General features: G+C 46.0%; 2 protein-coding genes across 2 annotated transcripts; one reads left to right on the top strand and one right to left on the bottom strand.

Annotated features, from left to right (window-relative positions):
• The first annotated feature begins 2189 nt into the window (after window positions 1–2189).
• On the top strand, window positions 2190–6734 carry ZFP1 (ZFP1 zinc finger protein). The gene is made up of 3 exons (XM_006860165.1): window positions 2190–2204; window positions 3158–3284; window positions 5653–6734. The coding sequence occupies exons 1-3, from the start codon at window positions 2190–2192 to the stop codon at window positions 6732–6734; spliced, it is 1224 nt and encodes a 407-aa protein (XP_006860227.1).
• Window positions 6735–11504: 4770 nt separating this feature from the next.
• LOC102813782 (chymotrypsinogen B-like) lies at window positions 11505–14461 on the bottom strand. Its single transcript, XM_006860164.1, has 7 exons — window positions 14393–14461; window positions 12991–13094; window positions 12822–12901; window positions 12641–12719; window positions 12299–12479; window positions 12048–12181; window positions 11505–11730 (listed from the first exon to the last, which is right to left on the bottom strand). Exons 1-7 carry the CDS (start codon window positions 14442–14444, stop codon window positions 11569–11571), a joined length of 792 nt encoding a protein of 263 aa, XP_006860226.1. The 5' UTR covers window positions 14445–14461; the 3' UTR covers window positions 11505–11568.
• Between the last annotated feature and the right edge of the window lie 3193 nt (window positions 14462–17654).

Below are 17654 nucleotides of genomic sequence, written 5' to 3'. Positions count from 1 at the left end.
GGGCTACAGTCTTTTCCCCTAATCATGAGGTGTACAAGCTTTCCAAGTGGCAGAGCAGTTAAGGGCTGGATGCAGAACTAGGAAAAGGTAGGAATCTCTTCAGGCTGCTGGGCTGCTTACCCTTTCATAGAGAACAATGAGTTTTTGATATGCATATCTGGAGGAGAGGACACCTTGCTATAGCATGTGCAGAACTACAGCTTGAGAACTAGGAGTCCTGAGTTTAGCCGAAGGGGACTGGCCTCCCCTTCCTACATTACCTTATTTTGGAGTGTTCCGTTTGTGTCTCTACACTGTAGGACTTCGTTTTGTTCCAGCCTCTTTGTGGAGGAGAGCAAAGGAGTAACCTCTGGTCCTCTTGCCTGGCTTAGCTGAGTGTTCTTACCCCTGGGGTCTGGGGTCAAGTTTTCTCCTTCATCCTACTCTTCTGTTAGGGATAAAGGTTTTGATTTTTCACATCTTTTTCGTTCTATTACTGGTGTGGTGCTGTAAACCACGAGGTCAGTGGTTCAGATCTACAATGACATCATTCTATGGAATCCCTGGTGTAGCATTCTAGAATAAGTACTGGGCTGCCAACTCTAAGGTTGGCTGTTCAAACCCACCAGCCACTCCTTGGAAACCCTATACAGGATGACTATGAATGGGAACCTACTCCACAACACTTAAGAGCAACATTGTTGTTAAGTGCATCAAATCGGTTCCGACCCAACTCATAGTTTCCCTGAATAGGGTTTCCAAGGAGCAGCTGGTGAGCTTGAACCGCCGACCTTACAGTTTCAACAAATTTTGCAGTGCAGCGCATTAACCCACAGCACCACACTAGGATACCAAATAGCAACATTATTCTGTGGTAATTTGTTTTATTAGTAATGTCTTCAATCTGAAAATCTTGACTTCTACCTGGTTATTTTAGAGTATTATGGTTTCTGACATTTGGATGCATTTCTGTCTAATTTAATGCTTTACTTTGTTTTCTTGTTTGGCTATTCTTTTGACTGGTTAGTTTTATCTCCTTCTGGAAATGTGTTCTACTTTTTTGTTCTTCTCATAGTTATTAGTAAAGAGTGGCCAACAAAGAGGAAGACCCTCAGTGAGATTGATTGACACAGTGCTGCAATAATGAGTTCAGACACAGGAGTGATTAGGGAGGATAGGATAGCGCAGGACTGGGCAGTGTTTGGCTCTCTTGCATATAGGGTCGCTGTGCGTGGAACTGACTCAGCAGCACCTAACAACAATAGTTATTAACGTGCATCTAGTAACCAGTTCAACTCTAGCATCCTTACCATTTAGAGTAGAGCTGCACTTCATAGGGTTTTCAGTAGCTGGAATCTTTCTGAAGCAGTTCTCCAGGCCTTTATTCCAAGGGACCTCAGGTGGATTCAAACCACTGACCTTGAAGCTGAGTGTTTCACCGCTTGTGCCACGTGACTTTAATATTTCCAATTCGAGGAACCTGCAGTGCTTTGATTGGAACCTGGTGTGGCACCATAGGATAAGCACTCAATCTCATGGTCAGTTTGAAACGGAAGGTTGGTGGTTCAAACTCACCAGCCACTCCTTGGGAACAAGGTTGCTGAGTCGGAACGCACTTAACAGCATAATGTTTGCATGGTAGTCTCCCTGAGACTTACATTTTGCTTTCCAATTCTTTTAGTTCACTTTGTTTTATAGTTATAACTTTCAAATGAATGGTTATTTTTATGTTTGTTTTTATTTTGCTTTGCTTACCTGCTTGTTTATTCCCCTGGCCCCTCCCACTGTAGACAAAGCTGCTTGTCACACTCCTCCTGGCCCTGTTAGAGTTTCGGGTCCCACAGGTGGATGCCACCACAGTGTGATCTTCTTTGCCCCTTCTCAAAAGACAAAAGGGACTATCCCCTCTCTAGGCAAAGGAACCCTGGTGTCCGCACAGTGGTTAAGGGATCAGCTGCTGACCAAAAATGTCGTGGTTCAAATCTACCGACTGCTCCTTTTGTAAAAATTACAGCCTTGGCGACCCTATGGGGCAGTTTTGTTCTGTCCTGTGGAGTTGCTATGAATTGGAATTAACTTGACAGTAATGGATTTAGATTTTGTTGTTGTTACTATTAATTCTAGGCATTCTGAGGCAGATCAGGTCTTTAATAACAGTACTGTACTTTTTCTTCTGTTTTAGTTCTGCCTTCACTCAGAAGCTGTAGAAAATGAACAAATCCCAGGTGAGTTGTTTATTTATTCCTCATTTTGTTTTCAGGGCATTTGGGGAAGTTGTTAAAGAACCAGATTATTGAAATAAAACAGCCTGAGTGGGTAAAACTCAAGGACAGTGTAACAGATACCAGTAGTAAGAAACAAACCATGCTCATCATGTGCCTCATAGGGTCACAAATACCACCAGTCCCTTGGCTCTCTCTCATGAGGTTTGAATAACTTTTGTGGGTGTTTATATTTCAAGTGTATTAAGACCTTTGTAACTTGTCCCATGTGTCTCTTAGCCTTTCTGTCTTTTGTTCTTTCTGTAAGTCATTCTGGATATTTCCTCCTGACCTGTGTTCTACTTCACTAATCATCTTGTCAGCTGTGTCTAATGCTAATTAACTCAGCCATATAGTTTCCAAATACCTTTTTGTCTATTTTTATGGAGTGATGTGGTGAGTAGTGAGATTTTAAATTGTAACCAATATTTTGTGTTAAAATTGGAAGTCCATCTTCTACCTTTAAACAGTCAAGGCTATTGATTAGCTCTTAATATTGCCTAATTTGAGTCCATGAAAACACTGCTGAGCTTTGTAGCACTGCTTTTGCAGTGGTGCTTTGACCATACGTGAGCTTCATCCCCGCACTGGCGGCATCGATTACAAATGGCATTTCTCTGCTCATCTTGCTCTGTACATCTGGAGAGCAGAAACAGTCTTTTATTCATCTTAGATCCCTGTCAAGTATGACAGCGTCAGAGAGAGAGAAGACTGAATACTGTTTTAACGATTTCTGAAAGTTAGTTTGGAGACCTGACAGGATGCACGTAATAAACAAGGTGTACGGTTGGTTTCTTACGTGAATTTCTGTCATGAGTGACTGTTCTACAACAACATTGTAAAATAACTTTGCTCACATTCTTTCTACATCACTAAACGCTGGTCATGTCAGAGTGAATAGCAATATACCATTTCAGGGATCGGTTTCCTTCACGGATGTGACTGTAGACTTTACCCAGGAAGAATGGGAGCAACTGGACCCCTCTCAGAGGATCCTGTACATGGATGTGATGCTGGAGAATTATAGCAACTTACTTTCAGTGGGTAAGAATGACTTTCCAGTATAGTGCAATGTTTGCCTCATAGCATCCAGGCCCTTTGTCAGTGACCAAATATGGACTTCACCGAGTTACTGAGGAGCCCTGATAGCGCAGTGGTTAAAGTGTTCCGCTAAAAGACCTGTGATTCAAACCCACCAGGTGCTGCTTGGAAGAAAGCTGAGACTGTAAGGATCACAGCCTTAGAAACCCCGTGGCTTTGCTATGAATCAGAATCGATGGGGTTTTAAATTCCTAAATGGTTTTGGCCTTGAGCTTCGAGTATTAAATAGAGCTTCTAGCTGAGAAATAGTGCATCCCCTGAAGTTTGGTTTCTTGATTATCAAGGTCTTTGGAATCCAGGCAGTGAAGAGCTACGTCTGTCTTAACAAGTTTTCTAATAATATCAGTGTTGAAGTTGGAGCAGTGAGAGGTAGAATGGCCAATCTCGAGCTTTCTATGGAAGAGTGGAGGGTAGGAAGGAGAGCCAGATGGCGAGGAGCCACTGGAAATAATATTCCAGGAATTGTGAATGAGCTACTACCTTTGAAGTATTTTTCAAGACTCTTTCGAATCCCTAAACATTTAGAGATGGCTGGGGGAAATGACCTGTATTCCTCAGATCTCTGAATCGCACCTCCGATTACCGCCTTCTCCCTGGATAACATCTATCGTTGAGCCTTCGCCCCCTGGCCCCACCCCCTGAACCTGATACTTGCCTAGCACATCTTAAACCTTTGTGTTGTGATCAGTTGCTCTTTCTTCAGGAGTCTCAGTTTGCCAGAATGGTGAATTTTACATTTTAGTGTCATGGTCATTGGTGTATAGTAATCTCAGGGAAGATACCACTGTTTCAGTACAAGAGTGATACTGTTGTCCTGGACACAGATGGCAGAAGCATCGCAAGAGTCAGAAATAGCCAGTAATACAGAAAGAGGAAAATCAAGGCCATTAAAAGCCTGGGTTTAGGGCAGTTTGTTCCTTCAGGCTCCATCAAACAAAACCAGATATAAAAGCAGAGACAAAACTGGTCTGGGGAGAAGCTCTGCTCTTGAAGGAAGTTATGTTGGTATCTGTGAATAGAGAAGAAAGATGGGGACAAAGCCTAGCAGCATGGAGACTTAAGTTTCTCCAGACACTGTAATGTAGGGGCAAACGTTACTCGCTAAGCTTAGCTTTGCACAGGCTTTGTTCACTGGCATCACCTCCTTTTCTGGGTCTCTTGCTCACTGTGACATTGTGAGGTGTCCAGTCTCCTTAACACCTGTCCTCGGTGTGCTGTCCTTTGTCTTTATCTCACCTTCTCCACCTGGTTTTTTTTTCTTGTTACTGCACAGTGATTTGAGTGAAAATTTACTGAGAATATTGGTTTCCCACCCGACGCTTCATGCACATTTGTTTTGTGACACTAACTGCAATCCCCACAGTATAGCAGCAGTCTCCCCTGTCTCCCTGGCTTGACTGTTTGTCTTCGTCCTTCTTTCCTGTGCCTTCTGAGTTCCAGCCTTGTACAAATGCTACTCTTTGGCTCTCCTGTGGTTCATTGTTGTAAAGTGTGTCACACCCTGACGTTGGTCCCCTTGTAGGCCTGTCCATCTTTTGGCTGCAAGCTGAGCCATCAGGGTGAGTTCAGTTCCCAACTTAAAGGGTAACTAAAGGCATCATCTTGGAGTTGACCCATTTTTTAAGGTTGTTTTGTCATTTGTTGATGCTGCTTGTATCCATTGTCCGTTTTCCCTTCTTAGTTTGCCACAGGATTGTTGTTGTTTGGGGGTGGGTTTTTCTTTCTTTCTTTCTTTTTATTGAGTATTTGGTGAAGGTTTACAGAGCAAGTCGGTTGTTCATTGAACAGTTTTTATGTATTTTGTTTCATGTCATTGATTGCCATCCCAACAATGTGACATTGCTTATCTCGCTTTATCCCTGTTTCCTGTGTCTGTCCCTCTTCCTTTCCTAACCCTTCTGAACTTTGTCTTGAGATTTCAAATGATTGATTATTCTAAGGAGTGTCTACTTCCCTAGTGTTATCTTGCCCCTTATATACCTTTCTATTGTTTGGCTGAAAATTAAGCCGGGGGAGGGGTGGGGAGGTTGCAGGGGAAGTGAATTCAGTTCCAGGCCTGAAAGGTAGCTAAGGACCCTTGGTCTCAGGGTTCTACCAGTCTCCTTCCAACCAGTAATTGTCACAAGAGTTGATCTTTTTTTTTCAAAGTTTGTGAGAGAAAAGGAAATTTTTCATTGAGGATTTTTCAATCCTAGGAGACTGGGTCCTGAACAAATCAGCCCAGTAATAGAACATTTGTGGAGACTCCTCATTCCATTCCTTACTAAGAAAGGGCTGACAAAGTGTCTTCTTTCACTGTGCTGTTTCCTAGAAGTGTGGAAGGCTGATGACCAGATGGAAAGGGACCTCAGAAACCCAGACAAGCAGGCGAGGCAATTTCGAATCCTCAGGAACCAAACCCCGGTGGAGGAAAGAGGTAATCTCTTTGAAAAAACAATTAATCTGAGCACAGACTTTGTTTCTTTAAGACAATTACCCTATAAATATGACTTATATGAAAAAACATTGAAATGTAACGTAGACTTATTAAATAGCAATGGAAGCTATGCAAGAAAGAAAGCTGAGGAGTGCAGTGGATTTGGAAAAACGCACCTCTACCTGAAGCAGGAGAAAACCCACCCTGGCCTGGAATACCCTGAATATAATAAAAGTGGCAAAGCACTCAGCCACAAAGAAACAATTTTTAAGCATCAGAAAATCAAAAATTTGGTTCAACCTTTTACTTGTAATTACTGTGACAAGGCCTTCTCTTTTAAATCGCTCCTCATTAGTCACAAGAGAATCCATACTGGAGAAAAACCCTATGAATGTAATGTATGTAAGAAAACCTTCTCCCACAAGGCAAACCTCATTAAACATCAGAGAATCCATACTGGGGAGAAACCCTTTGAATGTCCTGAATGTGGAAAAGCTTTCACCCACCAGTCCAACCTCATTGTGCACCAGCGGGCACATATGGAGAAGAAACCATATGAGTGTAGTGACTGTGGAAAAACATTTGCACAGAAGTTTGAACTCACCACTCATCAAAGAATCCATACTGGTGAACGGCCCTATGAGTGTAATGAATGTGCGAAAACCTTCTTCAAAAAGTCAAACCTCATCATACATCAGAAAATCCACACGGGAGAGAAACGCTATGAGTGCAGTGAGTGTGGGAAATCCTTCATCCAGAACTCCCAGCTCATCATACACATGAGGACTCACACGGGAGAGAAGCCCTATGAATGTACTGAATGCGGCAAAACTTTCAGCCAGAGGTCAACCCTTAGGTTACATTTGCGCATTCATACAGGAGAGAAACCATATGAGTGTTCTGAATGTGGGAAAGCCTTCAGCAGGAAGTCACGACTCAGTGTCCATCAGAGAGTTCATATAGTGGACAAACCTTGAGATGGCAGCCAGATTGAACTGTGGAGAACTCTTCCCTAAGAGTCCTTCCAGCATGGGAGAAACCTCATGAAGGTACTAAAGTAACATGGGAACTCATGCTGAGATACAATCTATCAACTCAGAAATATGTAAAAATAGGATCCCATAAAACCAATGTTATACTGAAAGTTAAATATGATACCCAGCTGAAGATTGCATAACAAATTATGTCCAATTGTAAATATGTGCAGTAAGCGCTTTAAAACCTTGAATGAATATAATATTCCAGACAGCAGCATGGAGGATGGATAAACAGTATCTAATTATGTAGTGTTTGTGTGTAAGATGATGCCACAAAACACAAATTGTATGTTTTAGAGCTGTACAAGTGAATTTAACAAAGTCCCAGGGTCTTTAAAGTCCCAGCCCTATGTGATAATTAGGGTGCATCAAACAAGGTTTTTCTTAACTAAACATTACATGTGTGTTTCAATACCTTTACAACCCAGAATGCATTCAGAATCAAATATGTGACAAGTTTTTTAAAGTAGAACGTGACATCCATGCCTTTTCTCTTGCCGCTTGCTCACATAATATGAATTGATGGAGGGTGGATAAACAGTATCTAATTATGTAGTGTTACTTTTGTTACTGGGGTCCTGGTGTGGCGCTGTGGATTAATGTGCCACACTACAAAGCTATTGGAACTGCAAGGTTGGCAGTTCAAGCTCACCAGCTGCTCCTTGTAAACCCTACACAGGGTCGTTAGGGGTCGGAATCGATTCAACAGCACTTCACAACAGTGTTTGTTACTGAGCTGCCTCTTCAGTAAACAGAAGACAATGTTGAAGTTTAAACTTGCGTGTAGGTTTACTAAAGATTTTCTAGAAGAAGAATTTACATAAATATGCAGAGATTAGACACGCAAAAGGAGATGTAGAGAGTGAAAGGAAACATGGGCTGTGCTACTGAGTTGGCACCACAGGATAGAATCATGCTGTGTAGAGAGAACATTCCCTCCTTCAGGCTCTTGCTGTATTTCAGTGTGGTATTTGCAAATGAATGCGTGAGTGTTAACAAGTGATTGTTTACCCAGATACCACCCATTTTTTATTTGTGTGTTGCCTTCTCTTAATATTTAATATTTTATTAGTTGTGTTGCATAATTTTGAGGATGATTGTATCGTTCACAAGTATTAGCTACATTTCAGAAACTTGAGCAAGAATAACTTATTTTGTGTAATTGTCAAGAAGTGTCTGTTATGTTACTTTTTTAAATTCCCACTTTAGAAATGGAAATGTGTTATGTTGTTTACAGGAAACATTGTTGCTTCCTTGAGTTTCATTATAATCAATTTAAAACTGGTGTCTTTTGGAACCTGACTTGGTATAAGTTATAACTTTACTTTGAAAGTTCACAAAGCAGATGCTTAAAAAGACTTTCAGTGGCCTCTCCATATACTGTTGGATGATTAATATGTTTTTTAAAAGTTATCTTTTTGTTTGCAACTCAAAAATACACCATTTAGGCTTGGTTGCAAATTTACAAGTGTAGTCTTTGCCTGTCAATTACAAATCATGCTTTAGAATTGAAAATGGCAGCGTTTCTATTTATTATTTATTCTGAAAGATCATTGATGTGTTGGCTAGTCAGGCAGTGCCTGGGTTACAAATGAGATCCGCTCCTTTATCTTTAAGAATCTGTAGGTGAGGCAAACCAGGTGCATATGCTTCTTGTTAGCCCTTACTTTAGTTAAAGAAAAGCCTGAAACCCTTTTCAGTGATTTAAAGGCTGAATGTGCAGCCAATAAAGGTGAATGTGATTAATTTTTTTCCAATAGGAATTGGTTCAGTCATTTCAAAGTGAGGCCACATTTGCGTAACATTAAAGGGCAGGTAAGAATTGGCCTAATGCAGCTGTCCTGGTATGATACTGCGCTAGACTATAAAGCCAGTGCGACCTGTAAGGCCTATGAATGAGTGTGAGGGACTTTTTGAGAACACCCAGAGCCCAGTAAGTCTTTATCATCGTAGCTACTAAAGGCAAGGAAGCAGAACGAAAGGTTAATGTCATACTCACCAGCTGGAAATGGCACTGGAGACAACCTCCCTGGAAAATCTGGTAGCTCTGCTTTTAAACATTGAGAGCACACATAAGTTTTCAACCCAGGAGTCTTACTCATGAGACTTCCCCTAAGAAACAAAATCACATGCCCGTACCTAAGATGGTGTTCATCAGTGTTGCTTAGAAAAAGCAGTGGACCACCCTAAAGGAGACCAAAATGCCAGAATTACTGTGCTCATGGTGGGAAAGGGATTACAAGGCTCCAAAAAATGGACATGCCAGAGTGGATCTACTGTCTGGCAAAATGCCGGCCCTAAAGATGTCCCGGAAGTTCCATCTGTCTCCAACACTGTAAGGAATGTGCCAGGGCGGATGTTAGGAGGTACTGGACCAGTGATGACGGTGAGGGTGCCTGAGCCCATAGCTATAGGGCCACGTAGGTGCTGGAATCCTAACAAGCTGGCAAGGCAGGATGGCATCTGGGTCTTGCGTCATGATTGGTGGAGACATTTCATAGAACTTGGCGTGCCAGGGGCAGACCAGACGCACCACTAACAAGGAGACTGTTCGATCCTTACAAGCAAAAGAAAGAAATCAAGAATGGATGACCACCAGGCTGGTTTTTAAAAATCATGATGGAATACCTAGTTTCCAGGTCTAAGTCAGTGTTTGCACCTGGAACCCATGGAAGAGGAGAGGCCAGCATTCACAATAATCATTTCCTCAATACTTACCTAAAGGGACCACTGGACACTTAATTTATGACAATGTGCTGAGGAAAAGGGAATACACAAACATTTCAAGGATTCATTGTCAGTAATTTTTAAATATTGATGATACGATGAAATGATATTTTGGATATATTGGGTCAAATAAATATATTATTAAGTTTAATCGACCCATTTCTTTGCTTTTTTACTATGGCTGCTGGATAATTCTAAATTATTTTTTTGGCTCGTATTTCTTTTGAACACCACTGGGCTAAAGAAAAACTACCTCAAACCCACTGCCATCGAGTTGAGTCATAACATAGCCACACTCAGAGGACAGGGCAGAACTGCCCCATGCCGACTGCTGTATCGTTCTCCTACGAGTGGATTTGAGTTTGAACCACCAACCTTTTGGTTGTTTTTGTTAAGTGCCAGCAAATCAGTTCTCACTCATAGCAATTCTGTGTAGGGTTTCCAAGACCAGCTGATGGGTTTGAACTGCTGACCTTGTGGTTCGTAGTCCAGTGCTGATCCTACAGCGCCACGTCAGAAGACCTTTTGGTTAGTAACCTACTAACCACTATGCCAGAGTCCTGGGTTAGCACTGTAGGATAAGCACTCAACTGCAGTGTCAGTTTGAACCACAAGATTGGTGGTTCAAATCCACCAACTACTCAGAAACCCTCTACAGGGTCACTATGAGTCAGAACTGACCGGATGGCGCGTAGCAAAAACAACCACTATGCCTCTACGTTGCAATGCTCATGTTGGCCACCAGGTGCCAGTGTTATCCCAGGTCTGCTGCTCTCTGCCACCAGAAGGCGCATGGTTACCTGTGGAGGTGGTTCATCTTGACAAGTAAGTGTTGGCGTCTCCATGTTTATATAAATCACACTCACTTGTGTATAGTAAAGGGTTCTTGATGGTGGTGGTGATGTGCTGTGGAGTCAGTTCCATCTCAGAGACCCTGGATGTTGTTAAGTGCCGTGGAGGAGGTTCTGACCCATAGTGACCCTGAGTAGGGTTTCCAAGGACCAGCTGGTGAGCTTGAACCACTGACCTTGCAGTTCAAGTGACTTTGTAGCCCACAGCACTGTATGGTGGTGGTGGTGGTGGTGGTGGTTGTGGTTATGTGCCGTGGAACCGACTTGCTGTGAGCCTGTACAGGGTTTCTGAGGCTGTAAATGTTTACGCAAGCAGAGAGCTGCCTCGTTCTCCCATGGAACTCTTGGTACTTTCAAACTTCTGACCTTGAGATTAACAGCCCTACACGTAACCACTGTGCTACCAGAGCTCTTTAGTTAAAAGGGTTCTTGGTGTAATGATAAAACCTGTCTTGTGCTGAGTTTCAGAGCAGTTATCCTTACAAGTATAGACTTTTTATAATTTTTTTTTTTTAATATTTAAGCTCCACCAGCCCTACTCACTTTTCTTTTCTCTTACACATTATTCTCTACATCAAGTTCAGCTGTTTAAAATCTGTTCCTGCTGTTGCTAGTTAAAATTTTACATTGCCTTTATCATCTTAATTTCCATACTATGAACCACCATCATTGAATACTGGTGTGGCTATATAGGCTAAGCACTCGACAGCAGGATTGGCCGTTTAAACCCAGCAGCTGCTCTGCAGAAACCCTATGCAGGTTCACTAGGAGTCGGAACAGCCTTGACGGCATTTTTAACATGAACTACCATCAGAACACCTTCTATCCCACAAGACAAAGAAAGGTGAGGGAAAGGGCTGAGAGAAATGCAGACAGGAGCCCAGTTCCACTCCTGCCAAGAGGCTGGCCAGGTAAGTATGGACTGCTGTCTGAGGCCTCCCCCAAGACAGGCCTTGGAAGGACGCAGAGTTCCATCTGAAGCTATGGAGGTGCAGAGGAGAGAAGACTGAGCTGGGGGAATTGGTGGGCGTCGCTGTGACCCTGGAGGGGACCTGGCAGTGGAACAGTTGTACTCCCTGTGGTAAGTAACCAGCACCCACTTCCCACGAGACACCAAAGAGATGCATGCAGCCACGGCTTCTGTACAGATGCTTTAATTGGGGATTCTTGGGTGGGGGGGTTCAGGACCCACGGGCTCAGTTGGCCGCCAGGATCTCCTGAACCCAGGGCATGAGCGCGGTGACGCGGGCGTACACGGCTGGTGAGGAGGTGGAGCAGGTGCCGCTGCCCCAGGACACGATGCCCACCAGGGTCCAGGCACCGTCCTTCTGGCAGACCAGGGGGCCACCGGAGTCACCCTGTGGGGGAAGAAAGGACTTCTGGTTGCCAAACTTAGTGTGCCCTAATCTGGCAGAGTCCAAGAGGGGGCTGAGGGTGCAGAGAAATTAGAGGAGGCTGGGGGGGGGAGACCCACTCTGTGTGTCTGTGCTCCACACCTGGACCTGGGATTAGCCCCTGCTTTGCATTCACTTCTGCAGGACCTGGGGGTGCCTAACATCCCAACCTGCTCAGTGTCTGTAGAGGGGACAGCCTCCCTCCTTTAGGGTTGTTACCATCAGCCCCAGGTAGGCCGGGGCGTGGTGACCCTAGCCTCCGGGGAAGGGGCTGGCGGTACCATGCAGGAGGAGACGCCACTGGCGCCTGCGCAGACCATCTTGTCGGTGATCTTGCTGCCCCAGTACTTCCGGCAGTCGGCGTTGGACAGGAGGGGCAGGGTGGCCTGCTGCAGCTTCTCGGGGGTCTTGTTGGCTGGAGGACAAGGGACAGACAGACTCAGGGCCCATCACCCCATCCAGCCCAGTGGAGGAGGGCCAGGACCCAGCCTCCCCCAGCCGTGGTGCCTTGGTTTCCTGGAAGCCCTCTCACCATTGTATTTGGTCTTGCCCCAGCCTGTGGTGGCGCAGAGGGAGCCAGCTGGGAAGTCGTCCTGGGCGCTAGGCAGGCAGACGGCAGACACAGTTTGGGAGAAGCGGGCGGGGGTGGCCAGCTTCAGCAGGGTGATGTCGTTGCTGACGGTGAGCATGTTGAACTTGGGGTTCTTGAAGACCTGTGGGTGAGGGCCCAGCCTAATGAGTGATCTGCAGGTTTCAAGGGAACAAACCCACAGGAGCTCCAAATGGCGGTCCTGGGCCACTCACCCCCAAGTCTCATGTCCCTCCACTCTCAGCTGAGCCCCCCTCCCTGGTGTCCAGCAGAGCCTGGGCATACCTGGGCAATCTTCAGGACCTGGATTTCCTCAGCGGGTGAACCCTGGTCAAACTCTCCAGCCACAACCACGTGGGAAGTCCTAGACACAGCACATGGGGGGTGGGGGGGTAAGTGGGGTAAGGGTCAAGAGTGCACCCTGCATTTCCACTCCTTCCCCCCAGTGAGCCCACCTAGGCCTCACCTGACTCCGCAGTGGGCAGCAGTGACCACCCAGTTCTCACTGATGAGGGAGCCCCCACAGAAATGAAAGCCTGTGCTGTCCTGGGGAGAGAGGTGTGGGGGGGCGTCAGTGACACCATTGCTGAACAGCATGCCTGACCCAGAAATCACAGGCACTCCTGGATGCTCACCTGCAGGGACACCTGCCAGGGCCAGGAGCCGGGAACGGCGTCCTCCCCATTCACAATCCTGGAGAGGCCACTCAGCACAGGTTCAATGGTGGGGACTCCGCAGCCTGGGGTGGGAGGGGGGGGAGGGCTAAGCTCAGGAGCCCGTGGAGCCTCACCTCAAGGCCCCCCGTGCACAGCTCCAACCCACTTCAGCTCAAGGATCCCCCCACCCCACCCCCGCATCCTTTCAGGGTTGTAGTGGGCCCAGGGCAGGTCCACTCCCAGGTCTACCCTGTGCTTCCTGTGTGAGCCCAGATGGAAGCCCCCAGGTGCTGACAAATCTCAAAGGAACAGGGTCCACTGACAGCTGGGCACCGCTGTGTTCACTCGTGTGGATGCTCCTTCCGTACGAATTCACCAGTTAAGGGACGAATTCACCAGTTAAGGGACGGTTCACTGGGCAGAGTCTGAGTTTCTCCATTATTTAGTAAGAACTTGGATTTGACCCCAGGGAAGGACATTAAGGAAACTGAGCAAATGGCTTTCAGAACTAGGAGAGGCCAGGATTAGTCAGTCAGTCCATCAGGAAACATGCAGTGAGGCCCAGAGCTGCCGGCTTCTCGACACCCACAAGTCTTAATGACTTGGCAGTGCTGGGACAGGGACAGGTGCTCCCATGCCGCCCCTACAGCTAGGTGTAGCCTCGCTACAGGCTTCATGCCCACTGTACTGCCCTCTCTCACATACAGTCTCTTTGTAATCGTAAAAAAATCCCAAATATTCACCTGACAGCACTCTCTAGTGATTACAATGAATAAGCTGGTTATGATAAATCAAAAACATGGAACTGGACAAAGCACATTGTAGAACTGATGAACATGAATATATTTACATATGATTTTAAAATAAAACTCCGTATTTGCTTGTGAATGTATAAATACATACATACATACTGCATGTATTTTTAGGACTCCTGGTGTGCCCCTGTAGCATCAACACTAGACTACAAACTACAAGGGCAGCAGTTCCCTGGAAACCCTACGAGTCAGAACTGACTAAAGAACAGGTATTTTTGAAGCCTGCATAGGACGAGTTCAGACTAGGGCTAACCTTCCAAGGAAGGAGCAACAGCTGAACCAGTTTTATTGTTCAAAAAGACATATTGTAAGCAAATCTGCAAAAAGCTCAAAATGGCTAAGTTCTGATGGCTTTACTGGTTCGTCATTGCGTAGGTCCATCAAGTATCCTACATAACGCAAGGAGGCAGGGTGGGGTGCAGTCTGCCGCACACTGCCCAGCGGACCCCAACACCCGAGGGCTCCATTGCTCTCCACCCCAGCAGGGGCCCCTGCTTAGAAGTGACCCAAGGATTCAGAGAAAGGGAGTCCTAGCTAGCCCCTTCCAGCCAGATGGCAGCACTCACCCAGGGCGGCCCCCACAAGGGCGAAGCAGGAGAGGAGCCAGAGACAAGCCATGGTACTACAGTCAGGAGCTGTGGGGCCTGCCTGCTGCGGTGACTCCTTTATACCCCAGGTCTCCCAGGCCCTGACAGCTGGGGGTGTCCCTACCCAGGGTCCTTGGGTGATAAGCAGTGGTCCAAGTCCTTCTCACAGCCAGACCTGGCCCTCTGCCTAGGACACCCCAGCCCCTGGGAAAAGAGCACCTGCCCTGGCCCAACAATGCAGTGAACTTGGGCAAGGCCCAGAGTGCTGTGGGCATGGTCAATGGCCAGGCTGGGAGCTCTGGCTTCAAGGCCCACAAGGCAGAAGAGCAACTCTTTCCTTCCCAACACCTCAAAGAAATCCCACCCCAAGTGAAGAGTCCAGTTGGTCATTTCTAGAATTTGGAATCCTCAAACCCTTAAGGGCCCTTGGGACCGTGAACACTGGCTACAAGTCACCCAGCTATGATTTCAGCATTCCACCTGGAAAATGTATGCAAGTGCGTTCTGGGGTGCCCAGGGGGTCACTCATGACCCAACCCCAACAAGGAACTTCAGAGCCTGTGTCTGAGCTGTGTTCACGACTCAGCCATTCAGGAACTGCCCAAATGAGGGGTGGTTAACAAAGCTGCTTACACACCAGCCACATGTGCCACAGGTTCAATTGTACACTCTTTCCTGTGAGGATGCACACTTGACGTGACTTCACGATCTGAAGTTGTATTTCCTTATGGAGCCTGGATTCCACATCATGAAAGGACACATTGAGGAAACTAAGAACTACCTGACAGCCACACAACCACTAGAAAAGTACAGACGTAAGAAACTGGCTAACGGTGTTATTTACCTGTGGGGACCAAGGATGTTGTGACATCATGCCTCTGAGCCGGGCCCTGTTCTGGGCACGCACTTATAGACAGGTGACCTCATGGTGCTGAGATGCCTAGTGAGAGATACAGGTGACCATCAAGTTAATCCCGACTCTAATAGGACAGTGGACATGAACAGAAACTTCACTAAAAAAGACATCCAGGCAGCTAACATGAAGAAATACTGAAGATCATTAGCTATCAGGGTCAGCACTGGATTGTGAACCACAAGGTCGGCAGTCCAAACCCACCAGCAGCTCCTTGGAAACCCTCTACAGGATCACTATGACTTGGAGTAGAACTGACATGATGGCATTTAACAACAAAAACAGACAAAAGCTGCACCTTTGGTTTCAAAAACTGCTTACCAGAGTAGACAGTCTTATCTTTCTCCCACAGAGCCACTGGTGGGTTTGAACCATTGACTTTGCAGATAGCAGTACTTCGCTTAACTCATTCCACCACCAGGGTTCCTGTAAAAGAGACATGCAATGAACAAATAGAGTACACTGTATGAAAACCCAGATTTACTACCATAAAGTCAATTCTGACTCATGTTAAGTGCTATTCAGTTGGTTCTGACTCACAGAGACCCTACACAGAGTTTCCAAAGACTCTGCATCTTTATAGGAGCAGAGGGCCTCACTGTTCTATGTATGGCAGGTTCTTGGGACCAATGGCTAGACCCTGACTAAGGTCAAAGTAAGGGAGATGGGAAGCCTGTTCTGTGGGGAGGTCTGGAGTCTTGGGGAAAGGTCACATAAGAGCTGTGACTGGCTGTTTGCTACTATGGAAGTGTCTTGATATTGCAACTGCCTCTGTGGCCACCCAGGGGTGTCCCACAGCCCTGGCTATGAGCATAAGGAATTCATCTGTAAGTTCCAAGCTTGGGTAGTTTAGTAAAATATTAACATTGGCTGGTTGGGTCTTAGTTTTTTGGTGGTGCTTTTCCCCCTTCACACACTCTAAGCAAGCAGCCAAGCGATTTGTATTTTCCTTGCCTTTGGAGAGCAAAATGAACAGCAGGGAGAGACGTCCAGTAAGACGGAGGACAAGGCGCACACACATTATACAACAACGATTGTTACTGTCAAGTGCTGTTAAGTTGGGTCTATCAGTTCTGACCCATAGCGACATTATAGGGTGTCTGAAGAGCAGCTGGTGAGCTTGAACCACCAACCTTGCAGATTAAACCAGCAAGGTCCAGCACATTACCCCACAGCACCACATCAGGTCTCCTACAACAATCATACCAGATAGCAGATGAAACAGACACAGAACAATCCTGGAACCCTGAGCTTCAGAGGAAAGGTTAGCAAAATGGATTGAATCCCTACGGAGAGGCAATGCTGAGCAGGGACCGCAAAGGAGAAGGAAGGAGACTGACGGGGAGTGAACCCCTTCAGATACCTTCAGATGGCCACACACTGCTCCCCACACTCGCCTGGAAAGAGGTTTGGCCAGCCCCCACCCTCAGCTCCCCCCAGTGCAGACTCTGGAAGCCGTGTGCTTTGAACCAGTGTGAGGCCCTGGCTCCTGGATTCAGGCAGGCTCTGCCCCAAACCTACAGAGCCCACAGCACCTCCAGGCAGGACATAAGTGAGCAGGAACCTTCATAATCAGCCAGTTTAAAAATGCGCAGAGGACACGGACAAGCACTTGGCTAAAAAAGACGTGCAGGCGGCTAACAAACATTAAGAAATATTCAAGATCATTAGCTTTCGTCAAATTAAGTGCCGTTGAGTTGGTTCCAACTCAGTGACCCTATCTATTACAGGGTTTCTGAAGAGCAGCTGGTGAGTCTGAACCACTAGTCTTGCTGTTTAAACTGACCTTGCAGTTGAGTGCTTATCCCACAGCACCACATCAGGACTCCAGTTATAAATTAAAGTTTCACTTAAAATTCTCTCTTTTTCTTGAGGACCATTGTACTACAAGTTGTTAAGTGCTACTGAGTCGGTTCCAATGCATAGTAACCCTGTAGAGGATTTTCGAGGCTTTCGTTCTTAGCAGGAGCCAGTCTTTTTCCTGCAGAGTGGCTAGTGGGCTCAAGCCATGAACCTTGTGGTTCACAGCCCAGTGCTTATCATACGAGTCACCACGCTCCCATTAGCCATTGTTAAGTGCCATCAAGTTGGTTTCAACTCAATAAAGACGCAAATCAAAACAATGAGATATCTCATCCCAGCATTGACAACAAAGTTTAAAAATACAACAAATGCTGATGAGTGTGTGGAAAGCCTGGGACCCTCCTAGCCTGCCGGGACTGCATAATGGTGCAGCCACTGTGGAAGAGTATGGCACTATTTCAGAACGTTGGAAAATAGGAATACCATACGAACCAGCAATCCCTGTACTTGGTAAGTATCTTCAGG

This window comes from Chrysochloris asiatica, unplaced genomic scaffold, assembly GCF_000296735.1.
Source record: "Chrysochloris asiatica unplaced genomic scaffold, ChrAsi1.0 scaffold00037, whole genome shotgun sequence".
Classification (NCBI taxonomy): Eukaryota; Metazoa; Chordata; class Mammalia; order Afrosoricida; family Chrysochloridae; genus Chrysochloris; species Chrysochloris asiatica.
Note: the sequence above shows the minus strand (reverse complement) of the source record. Positions and strands in the feature narration are given on the sequence as shown.

Coding starts and splice junctions, on each gene's coding strand:
- ZFP1 (XM_006860165.1), top strand. Junction 3,285..5,652: donor TAGCAACTTACTTTCAGTGG/GTAAGAATGACT, acceptor GCTGTTTCCTAG/AAGTGTGGAAGGCTGATGAC.
- LOC102813782 (XM_006860164.1), bottom strand. CDS start 14,444: ATGGCTTGTCTCTGGCTCCTCTCCTGCTTCGCCCTTGTGGGGGCCGCC. Junction 12,720..12,821: donor GCTGCCCACTGCGGAGTCAG/GTGAGGCCTAGG, acceptor TGCTGTGTCTAG/GACTTCCCACGTGGTTGTGG. Junction 12,182..12,298: donor GGGCAAGACCAAATACAATG/GTGAGAGGGCTT, acceptor CTTGTCCTCCAG/CCAACAAGACCCCCGAGAAG.